The 23,145-nt window shown below is 43.8% G+C and overlaps 1 protein-coding gene across 2 annotated transcripts in view; it reads left to right on the forward strand.

The window, feature by feature from the left end:
- bean1 (brain expressed, associated with NEDD4, 1) overlaps positions 1-23,145 on the forward strand; it is a 65,704-nt gene that overhangs the window by 1,511 nt on the left and 41,048 nt on the right. Inside the window, exons 2-3 of one of the 2 annotated variants that reach the window (XM_048262689.1) lie at positions 399-467; positions 2,132-2,260. In XM_048262689.1, the coding sequence (XP_048118646.1) occupies positions 399-467; positions 2,132-2,260 (198 nt within the window). The remainder of the gene's footprint in view (positions 1-398; positions 468-2,131; positions 2,261-23,145) is intronic. The other variant, XM_048262690.1, reaches the window with a different exon arrangement.

Raw genomic sequence — 23,145 nt, forward strand, 5'->3', positions numbered from 1 at the left:
GATAAGGTGTGAGCCTTACATGCCCTTTCCCATGTGTCAGGATCAACCAGTCTGAGTCTGTCCACACACCGGCAAAAATCAGCACTTCCAGGATCTTGCCAGGGTTTGTTGTGAATGTTGTGAAAGTGCCAACATTTGCTGCAGAAATTTATTAAAAATAATTCTATTCATAGTAAGCTTTTTATTATTATTTTACGGTAAAAAAAATTGTGAGAAATCCATGAATAAAAAAAATGCCAGAGGGAAAGGTCTTAAGTCAAGTCAAAAAATTTAATAGATCAGCAAAGTGAACACCTCTCTTTCTAGCTCACTCATTCTCTCACTCTCTCACTCCCTCACCCTCCTTCTCTTCTACTCTTCCTCTCCCTGTCTAACTGTGATTCCTTTCTCTCAACCAGCTTTGTCTGTTCCCCAGCTCTGTGGCACCTCAGAAGCGATAGAAGTCGTCAGGAATTACTCAAAAGCATGTGAGTGTACCCTGTGTGAATCTTTTCTTTTTTGCCGGGAGGGGGCGGGGGGTTACATGACAATTGAAGTCAGACAGTGTATGTGTGTGTGTGTGTATGTGTGTGTGTGTGTGTGTGTGTGTGTGTGTGTGTGTGTGTGTGTGTGCATTGTATGAGAGAGATTGTCGATTAGAAAAAAAAAGCTAGTAGTTGGAGGGAATGTTATTATGCCCTTACATCATTAGCGAACAACAGTCTAATTTATCAGCATTTAATAACCACACTCCCCAACTTACCTGTTTTAAGTAATGGATAATGGACGCCACAATGTTCAGGTATCAGTTAATGCAAGTTTGAGGTGGTAACGTTAATGCAGCTCAAAATGCATTCAGATTTTGTAGCTTTGTTTCAATGTAACGAGTGTGGTGAACTGATATACAAGCGTAAAGCAACTGGAACTATTTCATATGTATGTGCAAATATCTAAAAGTTAATTGACATTCTACAGAGCCCATCACAATAGGAAATTCAACCAAGAAGTGGTATAAAAAATATTCACCCCCTTCGAGTGGTCAAGGTTCTCATTAATCTTACAGAGGTGTGCATACTCAATTGTGTCTGTTGGGCCCAAGTCTATGCTAGGCATATATATGCAAGTGGCACTTAAAGGAGAATTCCGGTGTGATATTGACCTAAAGTGTGTTGAAACATGATACCGAGTGTGAACGTATGTCGCAAATCTCTGCTTGTCCCCTGCACTCAAGAAATCTGGCGCTAGTTAGCCGATGCTACTAAAAATTTTTTGATGGGGGTGCCTTGGATTCCAGTTGCTCCCAGTAGCAGCAACTGGCATCCATGCATTTCCACGGAATTATTTTTGGAATCTGATTTAGGTCAATATCACACTGGAATTCTCCTTTAAGTTGAGCATCAGGTGGTTTGAGTCATTTTGTGTTAGCAGTTAGTTAGGAAGTGAAACATCAGAGAGTAGTAGGTGCTCACTGGGGCATAGTAGACGCTAAAACACCTGACCGTCCACAACCTGCACTGCTATTACTTGTGGGAGACAACACCTCTTTTCCCCTTTTTCCCCCATTGAGTTAGTGTTTTTGTAGGTGTATGTAGACAAACCCTCTCTCCACACGTTTCTCTCCTCCCTTTGTTGGCTGTTTATCTTTGTATCCTGAAAGATTTCAGTGCCGTTCAAAATGGAAATAAATAAATAAAAAACAACCTGTTAACACATCCAAGGTAGGCAAATCCTTGGGCATTTTAAATTGGGGATACCAGTTACAGTCAACACAATGACAATTAGTTCTGTGTTTGATATGTTGCTGTGAGCATTGTAAGCTACGCCCTGTAGAATGACAGAGTACTGACTTAGTCTTGGACCTGGTATTGATTGGTACACTGACAGCCTTAGGCAATGTACTACAGAGAAAGGGAGAGAGGGAGGGAGGGAGGGAGAGGGAGACAGGAAACTCTGTGTGGGTGGCCCTGGCTGGACCTGCTGTACACACAGAGGGAGCGCTAGTGCTGTTAAAAAACACACCAATCCAGCCGTCACTCCTCACTCACATCAGTCACTCTTCCACTCTCTCTCCTCTCTTGTCTCCTTTCTCTTTCTCTCTCTCTCTCTCTCTCTCTCTCTCTCTCTCTCTCTTTGGGGTGACTGGTGGCTGTAGATGAGGACATTGCCCCTTTGTGCCAGCGCGAGGAGCTCCGGTTCAGTAGCTGCCTGGTGGACTGGTTGAGATGCTACTATAAGAAGGACTGTGGACGAGAGTACATGTTGATGAAATTGATCTGTTCAGGTAAGTTGGCTGGCAGCATCACTTGTTTTCAGTGCTTTACTCCGTGTGTGTGTGTGTGTGTGTGTGTGTGTATTTGTGTCTTGTTAAACTGTAAGACAAAGTTTGAAATTGTTAAGCATTAGGATTAAAATGTCAGAGAAATAAATGAAACCCAAACAAGTCAAAGCAATGTGCACTGCTGCACAGCACAGAACGTGTTTTAGTATCGCTACCAGAAGAAGATTATTGTTTTATCTTTCATGTCAGAAACAGGATAACCTAAGTCATTTACCATATACTACTTTCTAAAAATCAAAACATTGCTGTTTTTATTTACGTAGTAAATCTTTGTGTGGAGAGTGATGTAGCTTCTGCTGTCACACCCTATAGGCTTGATTAAGTGATTGTTTTGAAGGGATCACTCTTCCCTTGATCATCAGTTAGCTCAGACAGGAGCTGTGCAGCCAATGTGGAGATGCCGAACAATCTACACAAGTTTCCATATTGATATCAGAATTTGCCATGAGTGCCTTGGTTGGTCTTTGACTGAAATGGGGTGGTATGCCCAAACAAACAAACAAATAAACAAATATGTGAACGAACAAACTCGTAAAGAGGACGGACATGTAATGTTCCATGTCTGGATGGAACCGAATGACTGGTTCCCTCCCTGAAACATCATGTCCACGGCATCAGAGGCTTAATAAGAGCCCTTGAGGTGGAAGTGTGACAGGGAGCGTAGCAACTGTCAGCCTCAATGCCTAGCCAATTTTTAATCAAAATCTCATTTTGAGCTGTTTGTCCCGTAAGTGTTGTTATTAGTTTTATAGCATGTAGGTTATGTGTGTGTGTCGGTGTGTGTGTGTGTGTGTGTGTGTGTGTGTGTGTGCGCTGCACACCCGAAACCTCCCTCATGGGTGGTGGTAGTGGTGGGGTGTCGAGCGAGCGAGCGTGCATTGCGTTTATGTAACATTTCCATCTTGGAAATGTGATCTTAGCCGCTAAGTGGCCCCCGCCACTCCTGAGTGCCCTTGTGACAAACAGGCTGTCCTAGCCTCGGCTTCTCTGCATTTAAGGTGGCGCTAATGCGGACTGACCTTTAGATAAACTGTTTGCGGAGCGGGCGATTGTTCTTGCCAATAGCAGACATCGTCCTTTGGGGTTCTAATATAGTGGCAAGAGATCTGCTTAGAGTTGTTTCTTGGGGCCTCATTTGAAATGACATTGATAGACATTGACAATTCTTTTTCACAAGGAGAGACAATGTTTTGCAAACATTTATGGTATCACAGTGTTGTACAGCAATCCATTATATTCAATCAAGAAATGCCCAAGTAACAAATCTAAAATGAAACAGGACTTATAAATAGTGCACCTCACAATCAACTTGTAGCAGATAAGCAATCACTTGTTGATTTATTTTTTGTGAAATTTAAAAAGCAATACAAACCTAATTGGTTTTTACCTAACCCCAGGATCACATGTTGTGGTAATGTTTTTAAAAAACACTGTATCCTGTGTAAAGCTCTCTACCTTCATATGTACTGCAGGTACTCTTGATGAATACTTTAGATTTAAATCCCACCACAGAATTTGCACCGGTTTCATGACATGTCTATATTGAGATTAAAAATGTCCTTTTGAGTCAAAATGTCTATGTGTGTAGGTGCTGTGACTGTAAATTGTTAATTTGATATTTTTGTGTAAATATACATGCAGTTTGTTTGTGTGTGTGTGTGTGTGTGTGTGTGTCTGTGTGCTTGCACGTTTGTGTGTATGTTTATGCTCAAATTATCTCTCTCTCTCCCTATCTCTCTCTCTATCTCTCTCTCCATATATCTCTCTCTCTCTCTCTTCGTGGCTGGGTTCTCTCTCTCTCTCTCTCTCTTCGTGCCTGGTTCTCTCTGATCTATAATTCATACCTCGGCTACTGCTCACACCTGAAATGTCACGGCAGCCCTGGGGTAGGTGCTCCACACGTCGCCCTTCGTCCCACTCATCCTCGCCCCTCGTCTCCATCCTCTGGCGTCCGCCACCGCCAACCAGAGCCGAGAGGCCGCCGACAAGCTGTCAACACCGGGGAGACCCCATTGTCAGCTGTCATGAGCTCTAAGCTTTCATCTTAGATCCTTTGTCCCTGTGACTACAGTATACCATTTCTCCATGTGTGTATGCTAGTTCGGAGTGCACCATCTTGTCTGTGTGCAGTTGCATAACTTTGCTACTCTCGTTTGAAGCACACTTGCAGTTCACATGACAGGACAGACAACTTTTTTATTTTTATTTTACCGACTAAACTCCACTTGCCCCACACACGTCTGTGAAGTACACAACACACAGCAGTGTAAACACATGGGGGAGTCACGGCAGTTGCAGTCGGTCCGCGACATGTGACCCAGCGCAGTAGAGGAGAGTTACTCCAGCACACACGCGCTGCGAACAACAGCGCCTGTTATCTCCCCAGCCTACTGAGAACTCAGGCTGCTCGCTGACACTGTGTCATGTCACATAGCATAACCCGTCACGAGCTGTCACCCTGGCAGCACGTCACAGCGGGTTAGCGTCACACTCCTGGAGTGAGTTTTTCAAAATAAACTGTCAGCAGGAATATATTCAGCCATTCCAGCCCTCTGCACGTTTTATTTTATTTTATTTTTTTTCCCTATGTGTATTTTTGACTTGCTGCGTCTACATCCAGACACAGTTTTTGTTTATGTACGAAGAGGACAGTAGGTGGGTGGACAAATGAGATTTCAGGATGTCGCTGCATCTAATGGAAGCCAGCCAACGTCAGCAGGCCTCACCCACGCTAGTCTCCCATTAGCTACAGTGTGTGCTCCCGATGAAATCAAATAACCCAGCTCTTATTTCCACGGTTACCAAACCACCTCTTGCAGGCCCCGCCCTCCCCCTTTTCTCCCTTCTCTCTTTCACTCAAGTGAGGACAGCGTTTGAGATGAAGCACAGCAGAAAATTACCCTTTCTTTAAGATTATCTCTGTCAGGGAGATGTATAATAATAGAAGTTGATATGAAGTCAGATGAATAAGCTTCTCTACAATGAGCACAGAACCACTCCCTCCAATCATTAGACTGGAAGGTATGATGCTTTAAAGGTGGTCTGTGTGTGTGTTTGTGTGCGAGTGTGTGTGTGTGTGTGTGTGTGTGTGTGTGTGTGTGTGTGTGTTTAGTGTATTTAAGTGTTCTCCACATCTGTGTGTGTGTGTGTGTGTGTGTGTGTGTGTGTGTGTGTGTTTAAGTGTTCTCCACATCTGTGTGTGTGTGTGTGTGTATTTAAGTGTTCTCCACATCTGTGTGTGTGTGTGTGTGTGTGTGTGTGTGTGTGTGTGTGTGTGTATGCAATGCATTAACTGATGTATGGAAAGTTGTATGACGGTACAGAACCTTGCCCTTCTCCTCCCTCCATGTCCACTGGGGCTGGATGGCACGCACGTTCCTCGAAGGAGGTTAATAATTGGCTGAGCAGTAAGGGGCCGGGTAATTGGCTCCCCTCTCGATAGCCTCTGTCTCCTGATGTGACCTTCCATCAGCTGCTGTCACAGGCAGTTAGAGCTCCCTATTAGAGCTGGATTGGTGACAGTGGCATTGGGTCCCTTGGGCCCAGGTGTGCCAACCCCTTACCCACACACTCTCTCTCTCTCTCTCTCTCTCTCTCTCTCTGTTACACACACACACACACACACACTCCGCCTGTCAAAGTTGGCATGGGCAGAAGCACAAGCAGACATGGACAATGGAATTCAAACACATGTAGAGGTACACACACACACACACACACACACACACACACACACACACACACACTCACTCACTCACTCACTCACACACCTCATTCATATTCACTCACATTCATACTCAGACACCTACTGTACACACACACACAGGGCCCTAATGTTATCTATTGGCAACACAGCTGGCAACCAACATGAAATGTCTGACTGCCATGCATGACCTAAAGCTTAATTTGGCTGGGCAAAATCCATTTTCTCATTTCATACCATTAACACGATTCTAAGCACATACATGGCTAGGTCAGTGTGTGTGCAGACACGAGAGTTCCATTTATAAATAACTTTCTTCCTAGCATTTTGTGAAATTTCTGTGAGATTTCATGTCATGCAGACCATATTTCATATTTGGAGGTGTGTTCATGTCATGCAAACCATATTTCATATTTGGAGGTGTGTTCATGTCATGCAGACCATATTTCATATTTGGAGATGTGTTCTTTGCTCTGTTGTAGAATAGTTATGAATCTCTGTGTGAATATTGAGAAGGTATGTTTGAATCATTGTGATTGGCTGATATAGAGTGCAACCTGCATAATTACTAAACCTTTTCATGCTTGGTTGTGCCCTGTTAAGGGTCAATTAAGTTGGAAAATATAGGTATTATTTTCACTCTGGTGGTTGCTGATATGCAAACAGACATAGACACACACACACACACACACACGCACACAAACACAAACCACACACATGAAAACAAACACAGATAAAAGTATACACTCCGAGATGTGAGATGGAAACACAGAAACAACATACAGTATGTTTGCACACATTCGTAGTAAGACATATATACAGATGTTGTTTTTATATGCACTGATAAACAAACACTCTTAAGCACATACTGTGCACAAAGATAACAACGGAAAGAGTAAAGAAAGTGTGGAATCATTGTGCCGAAATTATCATTGGAAACACACATTAGCCTTAGTATTTGCATGTGAGTGTGTGTGTGTGTGTGTGGGGTGTTGGTGATACAGTCTCCTGGATACTGGTAAACCTTTCCTAGGCAGAGCCACCGCCTTGTGGGTGTGTTTGACTTGCTTTCCTCAAATCATTAGCATTTTAATCCAGGAAATCGTAGGCACGGCTGTTGCAGTCGCTCGCCTTATAAACGCTTCCAATTACACAAACAATGGGAGGCCTGCCGTTTTGGGTCATTCCGGCTAGTTTCATTATCGCTGTCCTAAGGGAGGAATACCCATGTTGACAAATGTCCTTGCGCAGGCAGCAAATGCCTGCAGCTCTCTACTTTCTCCATCCAGCCTCCTCCTCAACTGGCATCCATAAAGATGCTCACCAGGCATCATGATATTCAAGCTGAAATGAGAACAAATGTATTGTTATAACTGGTAGGTCTTCGCTTAGGTTACATTGAAATGCAATGTTGCTGTTTTATCTGTAAAATGACATCTCCAAATCTTAGAAATGTGTTGCTGTTTTATCTGTAAAATGACATCTCCAAATCTTAGAAATCCATAGAAGATGGAGACAAATGAAGAAAAAGGGGAGAATATTCCTTTTTGCAATCTCTCTATCTCTGGATTCCTTTTTGCAATCTCTCTATCTCTCTATCTCTGGATTCCTTTTTGCAATCTCTCTATCTCTCTATCTCTGGATTCCATTCAGACTGCTTGATGTTTTGATCTTCTATTTCTGAGTTGGAGACAATTGGTTTAATCTGCTGTTTGCCTTTGCTGGATATGATTGAGGTAATTGTACTGATGCAGTTACATAGTGTGAAACAAAAGTGATATTTGAAACCAAAGAGACAATTCCATTGGCATCCATGTAGCGCTGCCAACACATTTTTCTGCAAAGATACTCTATCTGCAAAGATACTCTATCTGCAAAGATACTCTGACTGCTGAACCAATCAGGTCAACGGGGCTTTGGAGGAAAGAAAAAGAAAACTTGAAGAGAAAAAAAGGAGAAATTGAAATGGCTCTGTTCCAGTTCAGTGCCCATATGATCTCCCATCACACAATAGCAGAGTCAGGCCACACATAGAAACCAATCTCTCTGCCAACACATCTATGAATTATGTAAATCGAAGTGAAAATACCCTCAGCAAATTTCAAAGATTTCCATCATCATTGCACAAAGCAGTTGGAGAATGCCACACACCCTCATACATATACAAATATTTATACATCCAACTATAGATACTGTAGATAGATTAGATTAGATTAGATTAAATTAGATTAGGTAGAGAGTGAGGGGTGAGAGAGATTAGAAGTCCCACTGTGCTATACAAGGTTTCTGGATAAAAAGTGATATATGAAGAGTTCAGGTGCAAAAGCCTCTAAACGTCACCACCGTCAAAATGAGATAGCAATGATGAGTGAATGCTCTCCACACATAGTATAGGGTTGCTTCAAAACCATGATGAGTGAATGCTCTCCACGCATAGTATATAGGGTTGCTTCAAAACCATGATGAGTGAATGCTCTCCACACATAGTATATAGGGTTGCTTCAAAACCCCGTCCTCTTTCTGTTCTGAAAAATCGATTTGTAGGCAAAAATCTATAAGAGCCTGATAAAGAAAAGACGGACTGATTTAGGGGGGTTTCCATGAACTGTTCATACGTATAGAAATGGATCACTTACCAGTGCAGTCCACGTGGAAACATCATCCATATTCATGAGGTGTTTGTGGTTAGGAAAGGGAAGCTGGTGAGGAAAATAGATAAGGAACTCAATGAAAGGGAGAATGATGAAGGTGCAGGTGGTGTGGTCCACTGGCAGATGTCAGGTGAGGCTTCCAGGGTCTCTCTCTGGAAAAGCTATTTTCCTTGCAATTAGCAGCCAGGCTGTGTTAATAGGACTTATTAATTGTCATTATGGCTAAGTACAGTGGGTTGGGAAGGCCGATGAAACAGTGTGAAAAGGGGAAGTCAGTTTGGTTTTATTTCTGTCCGGTTTGTAATTATGGGCTGTTTCTCTTCATTACGATCTGAATATTGATGTCATGCAGTCGTCATTAGAGGTGAGGCTATTTCTATGGGGTGAAAAGTTCAGATAGTGAACTTTAGTGTATTTTCAGCTAAACCCTTCTCCCAGCACCCCCTCAGTATAACTCTGCTCAGTTGTGTTGGTGGGATTTTTGGACATGGACTGTATAGAGGTAGAACATGGACATGCTGTGTGGAACATGGTAGCAAATGGCCAGTATGCTCGTATCTGTTGATAGAGTGTGCTAGTATGTGTTATTGAGTCATGTTAAACAACCAATATTAATTAAATAACCAACCAATAACCAATGTATGTTATATAATATACCGGTACAACCAATTATGTTATATAACCATTTTTGAAGATAACCTACTTCAACTTTTATGCCCCTTTGTATTTTAATTGCAAATCTACCCCACTCCCTCTCCACGCCTTTATAAACAGGTAATATCTGACAGTCATCATCAAAGTCACTGAGGGCCGGATGTACAGAGAAAGCGCTAACAGCAAGTTTTTTTATGCACAGAGAACGAACGCTGTGCTTTGCCATATTGCGGGTAATTTACTAAGCTGTCACTTCATTAGGTAAACAGCATTACCGTCCGCCCCCGCCCCCTCTACAACGCTAATTGCATGCCCACATCTGAACAGTTGAATAGAGTTAACCAGTTGCAACATTAAAAATAATCAAACGTCACCGATCATACATGATAATAAGATATCAACGAGCAGCGACATACAGAGTAGGCCTAGTAGTTCTACTAATCTACTTAAAAATACTTAAACTATTTACTGCACGTAAACTATAGGGCTATGACCTAGTCTAGCAGATTGGGACGTGTATGTTGTGAAAGTGAAAATACGATATTAGAAAGGCAAGCAAAAGTTAAAGGAGAATTTCGGTGTGATATTGACCTAAAGTGTGTTGAAACATGATACCGAGTGTGAACTTTTGTCTCATAGCTCATCTCGGCTTGTCCCCTACACTCCAAAATCTGGCGCTAGTTGGCCGATGCTACCAACAGGTTTTCGATGGGGGTGCCCCTGACATTTAAAACGAGACATTGAGAACTTTGAAAAAGCACTGGTAGTTTATTTACAAGACCCTCGGAAGACCAATGAAGTGTGGAGCTACTTTGAGCCTCGTAAATGGTGTAAAACAGTGATTTATTTGCAAAGCTAGGCCGATGCCCGAGGCAAAATAAATGACCTGATTTTGACCTGGCGTGCATATGACCTGATTTTGACCTGGTGTGCTAATCAGTGACTGATTCGAAACAAAGCGGCAACCATCAAAAGCCGAGTTAAGATCAAACGTCCAGATAAAATGTCCAGATCTTGCGTTTTCATGAGTTTTCGATCGTCATATATTTCATTTCCATTCATCACAGAGTTCCCAAAATCACATATAAGGTGTGTTAGAGTGTCTAGTTCCGTAATTTAAAAAAAAAGCTAAAAACGTAATATTACGTTTTTGACACTCAACGCATTTGGCACTCAATGAGTTAAGGTTGCTTTTGACATAGTACAATGAAGAAAACCAATGCTCTGAATACTGATTCAGCTGTCTCTAATAGTTTCTCTAATTGACGCATTTAACCATGATTTGGATTACACCTGCTTTTAACAGATGTGCTGTTTTCATACATATGGCGGAATACCTAATTAATCGCTATTAGCACTTCTCCTCCCCTGTGTTTGCACGATACTCCCACTTTCCCCTGACCCACCTATTAATGCATATGCATGACACGGAATAGCGCAAATAGCCATTCGCAGCTTCCGCGACAGGCAGTCTGCGCTTTTTCCTCAGTGCGGCCTGTTTGTACATACCTCGCCATGTTTTTACGTGCATGTTGCGAATCAAATACGTCTGAAGTGGCCGCAAAAACGTTAGAACAGCACATCTGTCCCTGAGTCCTTGTTATGTTGGGGTAGGCAGCGGTCAACTACTTTCCATTGTTTGAGTTCTTGTTTAATGTGCCGCTACTAATTGCTTCGCCATCCTCCCAAATGTTTGGTGGGTGGTGGAGACACTGGAGAGACCGTTTTGGGAGTCAGGGGCAACAGGGGCAACAGGGGCAACAGCACCCATTTTAGTTTGCCATGAGTGACAGTGGTGGTGAAGGTTGGGGGGGGGGTTGTACGGAAGGCATGTGGGTGTGTGCGCGCGCCTGCGTGTGTGTGTGTGTGTGTGTATGTTTGTGTCAGTGTGCTTCCATCCCGGTGGCTTGCACTACCAACCCCCGACAGTGAGAGTGGGATCAGGGCTGGCAAATCCCACAGAAAATGGCCCTGGCTATTGCTCCCCCTGACCCAGTAAAGCCGCAGAGGTCTGGATAACACAGCGAGCCCCCTCCTTTAATCCCCTGGCTGCTCCCGCTTGGCCTGTTTAGGGAGCGCTAAAGCCGGTCCGCCCGGCTCCCTGCTCGCCGGTACTCCTTTAATCTGGGTTAAATGATGTTGGGAAATGACAGCCTTAACAAAGCCTCCACAGACATGGTGAGAAGAGCTCCCATCTAGTGTGTGGAACGAGCAGGTGAAGCCAGCTGACCTCACGGGGATAAAAGAGCATATGATGTCACCTCTGGTTGAAACATAGCCATTAGGTCGGTGCAGAATCAAAATGACCATTTCCGTGTACTGTAAATGTTGCCGGATGAACGGAAATGAGAGTGTTAGTGAGAGATGAGATGCCAATCAAACTGACACTGATATCAGGCCCTACAGAGATACTGTATGTAACGTTGAGGGGAAAACAAAGGCTAGCCAAGGCATCATAAAACAAAGCAAAACTATTTCAAACGTAATACGTATTGTTCATCAATTTGTATTGCTGTTCAGAACAAAAGGTCTGGTCATCTCTAGTTGTTTCACCTCAGAATTAAAGATATTACATACATACAGCATCAACGTACTCATTTTATGCATAGTGAGATTGTTAGTGAGTGGCTGAATTGTCTGTTACAGTAATGCTGGAACGTTGATATGGGAATATTGTACTGTATACAGTGTGGATGTGCAGTCCATGTGCTGATGAGATGCCTCTAAGTCACAGGATTACCATCATCATAAGCCTCCATCCTGGGCAGTGCATGCTCAGTTTGCCCTTGAAAGCCAAGTGCTTTGGGATGTTTCGTTCCCGTGTGTTTTGAGGGAAATTGTTTTGAGAACAGCACTGCACCCTCTGCTTATTCCCCTCCTTGTGCTCATTCCCTTGCTCCGCCCCCCCCCCCCCCCCCCCCCGCTTCATCAAGAAATGTACAGTAGAACTCGATGTTTCAGGCTCTTCCCCTTTAATCAGTTAAACTATTACATAGTGCAGTTTGTTGTTGGAGGGAGGAGGGGTGTTGTAGACTCTGTATAATTTATGTTTGTCACGGATCCTCTTTGAGGATTGTCCTGCAGCAGCTAGGTGTGGGCGAGCAGGGTGATGCCTGCCCGGGCTCTGTGCCACCTCTCCAGTCCTCCCCAGTTATGCTGATGTGGTGTCAGCGTGTTTGGCAGACGCTCTGGAAAGGCACGCCATCGCAAATCACCCTGACAGCTCCTCTGACATCCCAGCCGACAGAGCGACCGCAGGCGCCGGCGGCAACGATGCCTTGCCTCTCCTTGCTGTGGCTTTGCACAAACCCAAATAATCCCACAGAAAAGCAGACAGACGTCACAGCTTAACAGGAAGGCGTCTATCCAAGGAGCTTGCCATCTCTCTCTCTCTCTCCCCCTGTCTATCTCTCTCGCTCTCTCTCTCTCTCTCTTACCCTCTCTTTCTCCTCCTGTCTCTCTCTGTGCTTACTAAATGTTTGAAAAATCTACTCTCTGGAAGTCTTCTAATACCTCATTTAGTATTTAGTTGTGTAATCCCGTTTCAACGTCTGGCTCAAATGATTGGCAAGTGTATTGCAGAGGAGAAAGTCTGTGGGGAATCTCAGGTCGCTCCTATTGAGAGACTTCAGCAGCATCAGCTTGTCCAAGCGGTTGAACGTCTCCCCCTTGGGATTTGCCTAACTTCTGCTCTGCCGCGGAAACAGCATCTTTGACCTCGGAGATAAGAGCTATTAGTTTGACCTTTTCATGGTTGTCCTTGGTGAGGTTACCATGGCGAGCAACAGGCCATGGCCCTTAAATGGCAGTGTTTCCCATACATTGACTAATCTGTGGCGGTGTGCCATGAAATCAAAATCGGCCGCCACAGATTAATATTCTGTGTTTAATTTAATTTAATTTAAATTAAATTAAATATAAGATCAAATCCTTGCATTGCCATTGAGCTGTGCTTTTTACGCATGCAGCCTTTCCTTGCCCCGCCCCGCTCTCTCTTGTAGCCCGCTGCCCCTCCTCTGCATGTGCATTTAACAAAATATTCACGATTGTTGTTGCCACATAGAAGCATTGCATAGAAGACGTCTGGCTAAATTGCTATTAAATCCGCTTAGCATCGTGACCATGCTGCGCAAATTTGTTCAAAACTGCTGCATTGAAGTTAACTCTGCTAAGGTCTTATCACAACATAGGTTACATTGAAGAGACTAAACTAAGTTAAGTTATGCAATCAAGCAGTATCTCAAAGCTAACGTTAGAATACTGTTTGGATGTCGAATTTAGCATGCGTAGCCTACTTACAGCTGCCTGTCAATTTCGTTGAAGGGCTCATTTTATTGACTGACACTGAATGTTTACAAAATCCCGATGTAAATGGAAAAGTGTTTTCCAAAATTCAAAAGTGCTTGTCCCAAGGAGAAGTACAACCTTTATTTTAACTATGTAGAAAACGTTATGAATTGCATCCACACATCAGCAGCCCCCCCCCCGTTGTCCAAGTCAGCTACCGCCACAAATTTAATCCAATTCTGTGGGAAACACAGTATGGACAAAGTGAACTGTGGCAGGAAATTACTCATTTTCCCTCTCGGACGTGATTGGTCCCCCCCCCTCTGCAGTGGCCACGGCAATGCCGTTAGCGCTCTCGCCAACCTCTGGGAGCAGGCAGTCACAGCGGGCTTGTCACACCTTGACCGCGCTGGGCCATGACTAATCACAGTTAATTTTCTGGAGGTTTTGTCCTGCGGTGCCCCCTGGAGAGAGGTCGGGCGGTTCATTTTCCACACCGTTAGTGCGGGATTGTTGAAGCAGCGGTGCGTCTCCTGCCCAGAGACATGGCCAGGGAGGGGAGAGCAGGCTCAGCCGTTGCCAGAGGGCTCAGTCCCTAAGAGAGACGTTCATGCTCCTCAACCAGTGCCTCTTTTATTATCTTTTACTCAGCACTGGAGATAGGTTGTCTGACATTTTACTGTTAATCCTACAAACACACACACACACACACACACACACACACACAAAAAGATGATACAATAACAGTATCTGAAATTATACTACCCAACCAGAAAACAAAGCTATTAGCTAACTTCACAGTGTGAAAAACTGTGTGTGAAAAATATTCCAAAAAGGGAAATAAGCATTTCACACTCGCACTTTCTCTCTCGCACGCAAAGGGCCCGATTCTCCCATGTGCAAAGGCACTCTTATCTGATTACGCACATTCTCACACCGACTTAAGTTTGTCATTTGCGCCCCGTTGACCAAATTATGCACCTTGGGTGGAGTAACTCCAAAATCTGGACGTTCCTTGTCACCCTACTTGTGATTTATAGTTTTCTACAAATGCAATCAATCAAATTGGCCTGCATCACTCAACCAATGCTAACGGTAACATTATTGTACCTAGGTCCTTATTGATATTATAAGATTAACGCACCTGCAGTAAAAACCAAGCATGTACGATAAACATCCTCAGATTTATTTCGGCTTCAAGAAGAAATGGGAATTACATTTCATGTGAACATCGTCCTATCCTTACTAGACGTTCTCTGCGGTAAACTACAGGTCCTTGTAGGAAGCGTGTTTTTCCAACCCACTTTTAACTTCCAACAAAATTACGTCGCACTGCAACGATGCGCCATCTAGTGAACAAACGACTACTTATCGCCAATACTGGAAATGCAGCCATGATGATGATGATGAATATTTGGCTTTCTTTTAATCCTACTGAATTTGTAATTATGTATCGGCCGTTCTAATACCGATAGTATGTGCGTGGCTCTGTGTGTGTGCATGTGTATATGTGTGCACCGCCATCTACAGGCCAATGAGTCTACAGTCACTAAATGTACACATAACCTAATTTTTTTTAGACCCCCCCATGGATGAAATTCTACGAAACTTGGCATACCCCCAGAAAATGCCATGTCAATCTTACACATAAAATTTGGTGCAGTTCTGAACATCTTAACTGAAGATAGGGGCGATTAAAGCAGAATAATATTGCATTTTTACGGGTGCAAAATCACAAATGAGTGATTATGGGCCAGGTTGATGTGGGCCCTGAGACCAACATACCATAAAAAGATTATTCATCCTCAGTGCCACGGTTCAGGTAGTTATTTAGGAAAAACTGCTTTTTTTGCGGTTCGGGGGGCCCAGCACGGGGAGTGGCCCCCGGGATGAAAAACTAAATTTTTCATTAAAAGTCTAGTGGGGCTACATACCCACCAAATTTCATGTGCACCGGAGTTTCGGTGTCCCGGGTATCGTTGACCAAAAATTCAGGAAGTAGATGACGGGAAAAAAAAAAACTTTGACAATCATTATATGACTGCTTCGCTAGTTATCATGTGGCAAAGTTAAACACTACTTCGGTAGCGCAACACCTTTCCTGTGGATTTATTTTATACAGCATTTACAGTAAAAACATGATTTCCTTCAGAGTATAGCCCTATTCAAATTTAAAGTGTGGTTGAAGTTTTTCATGGATTTCAATGATTCACAAGGCTGAGGAAACATCCATGCTCCATGATTTCCATGAGCTGAGCCTGCCTCCATTGTCAATGGATCACACCTCTTTTATAAGCCCGCCTTGAACTTGAACTTATGCGCGGTGGGTTGTGTCAGAAGTCGGGATGGGAGAATACGCGCAGTGCAGATGTGCGTAAATGAAAGCGCGTACAAAAGAACTTAAGCGCCGATGGGAGAATCAGGCCCAAAATAAATAAGATAGTGTTCCTCTCGCAATAAATGTGTTAATGGATAAGATAGTGTTACTCTCGTTATAAATGTGTTAATGTATTCATTCACAAATTCTCTCTCTCTCTCTCAGAGTGATTTCTCATATTTTTTAAGAACAAACTTGTCGTACCCTATAATGTTTGCACTGAACAGGCCATGGGATGATCTCCATCTCGCCATCTGAATTATGAAACGCTGCTAAGTGTTCACTTTTGTGGATGTGGGAAACAAACAAGCTAAGCTGCTCTCTCTCTCTCTCTCTCTCTCTCTCTCTCTCTCTCGTTTTTTGGTTCATGCTCACTCTATAGCGCTTGCTTTTTTGCCTTACCTCCTTTTCACTCTTTTTGATCACCCCCCTTCCCTCCCTCCCTCCCTCCCTCTCCCCTCTCTCTCTCCTTCCCTCTCTCTCTCCCTCCCTCTCTCCCTCTCTCTCTCTCTCCTTCCCTCTCGCCTGCTGGGCCTGTGTTTTAGGTGTGCCCAGGCCGATGGAACTAGGAGAGCTTAAGCTCCTCCATGATATAACATGACCCAGATATTTCCTGTTTCTCTGACCCACATCCAGCTCCCTGCCTTGCCTGTGCCGTGAGTCTAATTGTGGGCTTGTTACAGTATGTTCTGGTATGCTTGCCAGCAATCAACCTGTGCATCTGTGTTAGAAAGCAGAGATCGGTAGACATGTGAATTGTTGGGACAGACTTGCATCACATACAGTAATTGACACTGTAGCAATGACCTTACGTGGGTAATTGATAGAGAACATTTTTGACAAATAGAAAAAAAGACAGTTGTGCAGAGAGTGGCAATTTTGACGACAGGAAATTGGAATTCTATTCTTAGAGGCTATTATTAGTGGTCAGGGAGCAGGCTGTGTGTGTGTGTGGTGTGTGTGTGTGTGTGTGTGTGTGTGTGTGTGTGTGTGTGTGTGTGTGTGTGTGTGTCTCGAATACCTCTACCTGTGTGAATGTGTGGTGTGTATATTTGATAAGTAAGTCTTAAGTGTAGAGTTGTGTGATGGTGATGTATAGACTTATAGAAAAGAATGGATTAAAAACACAACAAAAGAGAGAGATTGATTAGATGGGTGCGGTGAGGAGCATGTATGCATTGAAGGTCTGTCTGCTCCCCCTCATATCCCGACTGTCTCTCTCACATAGCACTCCTCCTCTTCCTCTTCCTCCTCCTCCTTTTCCTGCCCTTGTTCATCTACCACTTCATCCTCCTCCTCCTCCACTTCCTCCTCCTCCTCCTCTTCCTCCTCCTCCACTTCCTCCTTCTCCTCTTCCTCCTCCTCCTCCTCTTTCTCCTCATCCTCCTCTTCCTCCTCCTCCTTTTCCTCCTCCTCCTTCTCCTCCTCCTCCTTCTCCTCCTCCTGCTCCTGGTCATCCTCCTCCTGCTCCTGGTCATCCTCCTCCTGCTTTCTCCTCTTCCTCCTCCTCCTCCACTTCCTCCTCCTCCTCCTCTTTCTCCTCATCCTCCTCTTCCTCCTCCTCCTTTTCCTCCTCCTCCTTCTCCTCCTCCTGCTCCTGGTCATCCTCCTCCTGCTTTCTCCTCTTCCTCCTGCTTATGCCCTTGTTCCTCCTCCTCCTCCTCCTGCTCCTCCTGCTTTCTCCTCTTCCTCCTGCATATGCCCTTGTTCCTCCTCCTCCTCCTCCTGCTCCTCCTGGCCGGTTGCCATTGGATGCAGCCGGAGGGAGACTGTGGAGCCAGACATCCGGCTCAATGGCTCACCCACAGTAGGGTCTGAAGCCTTATTAGGTTCCCGGCCTTCAGATGAGATTTCGAAAAGCCAGGGTGTGTGTGTGTGTGTGTGTGTGTGTGTGTGTGTGTGTGTGTGTGTGTGTGTGTGTGTATGTGTGTATGTGTATGTCTGTGTGTGCGTTCGTGCATATGTGTGTGCATGTGTGTGTGGAAAGAGAGAGAGAGAGAGTTTGTGTGCCCTCCACACCCCTGCAGTCCTGTTGCTCTGCTCAGCAGCTGTCTCCCAGTTAGCCGCAGATGGACCCGTGTGTGTCGTGTGACCTTGAGTGACCGCGCCTCGCTCACGCTAAATTGATTTGGGCATGCTGCCATGTGATTGGCTTGCCTACAGACAGGATGTCCCTGGCGACACACAGCCCCCCGCCCAGAACGCTGCAGGGATTAGTGGTAAAACGGCTGCACCGCCGCCTCCAGACCACAGGGGGCAGTACTGATTAGGGGGGTAGCTGTCATGCGCAGATCAGTGGGGATTTTCCTCTGCTGTCAGATGGCTGTGGTTGGCAATGTACACCTGAGGGAAGGACAGGGGTCTAGGGGTATTCTTGCCCACTGAGCATGCCTTTTGGGTGCGTCTGTGTGTGTTTGTGTGTGTGTGTTTGTGTTTGTGTGTGTGTGTGTTTATTTGTGCCTGTATACTATATATGTATGGAATATATACATGCCACTGCAGTCCATAATGTACTTTAACAATATACCCATAATAATATGTCCAACTCGGGGTTAAGTGCCTTGCTCAAGGGCACAACGGTGGAAGCCAGGAATTGAACCCACAAAATTTCAGACTACTGCATGCCCATAGCCCAGCTCCTTAATCACTACGCTTGCTTATTTATTTAAGCCGCAAAGTTATGAAAATGTGAGATTTTTATCGGCCATCTGTTATGGTTCTGCAGATGAACTGTGCCTGTGACACTGTGTTATTAAGTCAGCTGTGCAGTGTTGTGTTATTTCAGCCAGAAATCATAGCTACCCACCATGGACCACTCTGGCAAGTGCTAAAGCTCCTGTGGCCAGGTGTTAGACTGCTGCAGGCCTCATCAATTACTCAGCTGCCTCTTTCTCTCTCTCTCTCTGTCTCTCTCTCTCTTTCTCTCTCTCTCTCTCTCTCAGTCTCTCTCTCAGTCTCATACTCTCAGTCTCATTCTTAATTATCTCTCTCTGTCTCTCTATCTCTCAGTCTCATTCTCTCTCTCTCTCTCTCAGTCTCATTCAAATTCAAATTCAAATTCAAAAAAAGCTTTATTGACATGACAAGAGCACTTGTGTTGTCAAAGCATACAAATCATAAGTAAGTTAGTAATGAAACAAAGAGCATGAAAATAAGTAAGAATAAACAAATTGATAAAATAAATTATAAGAAATTTAATACTACTAATAATAATAATAATAACTAGATGTACCGCAGAGTGGTACAAAATATGACCGCCGCCCAGTCCAGCACATTTTTTCCACAAAAATAAATCACGCTGAAAGGCCTATATGATTCTAACTGTCTCACTAAATTGCATTATCCACACTCAATTGTATCTGGTATCTGCTAGACAACAAGTACCAAAACATGATTAGTTCATAGATTTCACATGTAAAATTCATTTTATACAACCCCAATCTTGCCTGTTCATAATTCTGAGAAATTCTTGTGTAATTCTGAGAAATTCTTGTGTGCATGTGTGCGTGTACATGTTTATGTTTATGTGTGTGGGTGTGTGTGTGTGTGTGTGTGTGTGTGTGTGTGTGCCTGCATATGTGCCTGTGTTTGTGCATGTGCATGCATGTGTACATATGTCTACTGTGTGAGTATGTGTCATACGTATGATTACTGTGAATGTATGTGTGTACGTGTGTATCTGTTTATGCACATGTGTGCACATGGAATGGGTTAAGATGACACCTGGAGGCAAACATACGGAAAAAATTAGTCATCCTAGGCCCTATGGTTCTCAAGATATTCACAGAAAACTGTGTCTGCCCTACCCTCCTTTCGGGGGGTCCAGTCCAGCGGGGGCTACAGATCAAAACGAAAAACGATGGTTCCATGCTATGCATGTGGGGTTACATGCCCACCAAGTTTCGTGTGTACCCGGTCTTACAGTGTCCTGGGAATCATTGGACGGAAATTTGGACATGCTAAAAAAAAAAAAAAAAAAATCTGACTAAACCTATATGACCCACCCTTCAGCTCTTGCTGAGAGGATCATAATAATAATAATAATAATAATAATAATAATAATAATATTTATTATTTATTTTCTCTCTCTCTCTCTCTCTCTTACTCTTTCTGCTTAACTGGAATTTTAAATCTATCCTACAGTCCCTCACTCCAGTCCTTACTATCTCTCTGTCCTCCCACTCATAGATCTCTCCTTCTCTCTCTCTTTCTTTCTCTCCCTCTCTCTCTCTCTGTTTCTCTCTTTCTCTCTCCACACTCTCTCTTACACACACACACACACACACACACACTCTTGTGGGTTGGAGGTGTTAGTGTGTACTGTGTACTGTGTGTACTATAGGAAGTGTAGGAACCGGAGCCTTCATGTCTTATTAGCCACTCCACTGCTCATTGACATGACTGTTTAATGTCCTCTACAGAAAGAGATGCGCCCCATCCAAGCTGAGACTCACTCAATAGCACAGCCCAAGGCCCACACTCAGGGCATCTCATCCACGTGACTCCACAGCCAGCAGAAGGGAATCCTACTGATAATTAAAAGTGCCTGTGGTAAAGTGTAACATCATCCACAGACCTTAATAATTCTGTTCCGTTAAAAACAAAGTTCTTTCTCATCGCTGTTTGATGCAAAGAACAACAAATGTACTGCTCTTAAAACGAATTTTGCATGCTTTCACGGATAAGAATGCATGAACGTTTCCTAAGATGCATTAAACTGATATCAATGAGAATTTCTTCAAATGCTCTGGAGATAGAACATCTGATTTTTCATCTACATCTAAACATTATTACACAGAAACTGTGAAAACTAGATGTACCGCAGAGCGGTACAAAATATGACCGACGCCCAGTCCAGCACATTTTTTCCACAAAAATAAATCACGCTGAAAGGCCTATATGATTCTAACTGTCTCACTAAATTGCATTATCCACACTCAATTCTCACTGGTATCTGCTAGACAACAAGTACCAAAACATGATTAGTTCATAGATTTCACATGTAAAATTCATTTTATACAACCCCACCCCCATCTTGCCTGTTCATAATTCTGAGAAATTCTTGAATTGTGTGCATGTGTGCGTGCACACATTTATGTTTATGTGTGTGGGTGTGTGTGTGTGTGTGTGTGTGTGTGTGTGTGTGTGTGTGTGTGTGTGTGTGTGTTTGTCTGCGTATGTGGGTTTGTGCATGTGCATGCATGCGTACATAAGTCTACTGTGTGAGTATGTGTCATACGTATGATTACTGTGAATGTATGTGTGTGCGTGTGTATCTGTTTATGCACATGTGTGCACATGGAATGGGTTAACATGACCCCTGGAGGCAAACATACGGAAAAAATTGGTCATCCTAGGCCCTACGGTTCTCAAGATATTCACAGAAAACTGTGTCTGCCCTACCCTCCTTTCGGGGGGTCCAGTCCAGCGGGGGGGCTACAGATCAAAACGAAAAACGATGGTTCCATGCTATGCATGTGGGGTTACATGCCCACCAAGTTTCGTGTACCCCGGTCTTTCAGTGTCCCGGGAATCCTTGTTGGTGGACGGTCACTAAATGTACACATAAATCATTTTATTGTAAGGCCCCCCATGAACGAAAGTTCACAAAACTTGGCATGCATTCGGAAGGTGTCATAATGATCCTACACTTTCAATTTCGTGCAGTTTTGACCATGTCAGCCAGACCAAGTTTCATGCCCACCAAGTTTCGTGTACCCCGGTCTTCCAGTGTCCCGGGAATCCTTGATGGAAATTTGGACATGCGGAAAAAAACAAAAACAAAACAAAAACAAAAAAACAAATGGGACTAAACCCACAAATGGGACTAAACCTATAAATGGGACTAAACCCACAAATGGGACTAAACCCACAAATGGGACTAAACCCACAAATGGGAATAAACCTATAAATGGGACTAAACCCACAAATGGGACTAAACCTATAAATGGGACTAAACCCACAAATGGGACTAAACCCACAAATGGGACTAAACCTATAAATGGGACTAAACCTATAAATGGGACTAAACCCACAAATGGGACTAAACCTATAAATGGGACTAAACCCACAAATGGGACTAAACCCACAAATGGGACTAAACCTATAAATGGGACTAAACCTATAAATGGGACTAAACCCACAAATGGGACTAAACCTATAAATGGGACTAAACCCATAAATGGGACTAAACCCACAAATGGGACTAAACCCATAAATGGGACTAAACCTATATGCTTCGCTGCGTGGCGTCATAATAAGTCCCTGAGAGGCCTGAGACAGAGGAGGTGGTTTGGAGATAAAAGACAGTGGAAGTGCAAAGTCTATCAGGGCTGTGAGGATCAATGGTTGCTCAACCAAACATAGCACCACGCCACCACATCTCAACAATGTATAGCGCAAGGTGTGTGAGGGTGGCTGAAGATGGATGAAAGTGGGATAGGTGTGTGTGTGTGTGTGTGTGTGTGTGTGTGTGTGTGGAGGCAGTGTTTTTCTCAGACAACTCTGTGCCCATCATCAGGCCTTGTCGTTGAGGGCTCATTTCCTGTGTGTCTCTCTTCATCACACCCCCACCAGATTTCACACAGGAGAGAGAGAGAGAGAGAGAGAGAGAGAGAGAGAGAGAGAGGGAGAGATGGAGTGAGAGACAGAGAGAGATAGAGAGAGAGAGCCAGTGAGGGAGATACAGAGAGAGAGAATCTGCTGGTAGAACGAGGGGGTTGTCACCATCCACCCCTCTCTCCCTCTCTCTCTATCTCTCTCTTGCTCTCCCTCTCCCCACTTCATCCTTGCCTATCTGTCAATCATTTGACCTCTCTTTCTTTCTCTTTTTTGCATCTACTAATTTATCTTTTCCTGTCATCTTAATGTATCTTTCCTCCTGCTCTTTGGTGCTCTTAGTTACATACATTTTATTGTCCACGTATTTCTCTCTTAGTGTGTTTCTTCCTTTTATTTTCCTTTCTTTCATTCTTCTGATTATTTGTTACTGTAATTGAACCTTAATTTTCTCTCTATCTATCTATAATGTTCTGATAGCTAAAGATGTAGCTAAAGATGTTCCACTTCCTTTCCTCTGAGAGAAGAAATGAAAGGAAGACAGGAGAGATGAGAGAAGACAGGAAAAGGGGGAGAGATGAGAGAAGACAGGAAAAGG

Source organism: Alosa alosa, chromosome 14 (genome assembly GCF_017589495.1).
Source record: "Alosa alosa isolate M-15738 ecotype Scorff River chromosome 14, AALO_Geno_1.1, whole genome shotgun sequence".
NCBI classification, from domain to species: Eukaryota; Metazoa; Chordata; class Actinopteri; order Clupeiformes; family Clupeidae; genus Alosa; species Alosa alosa.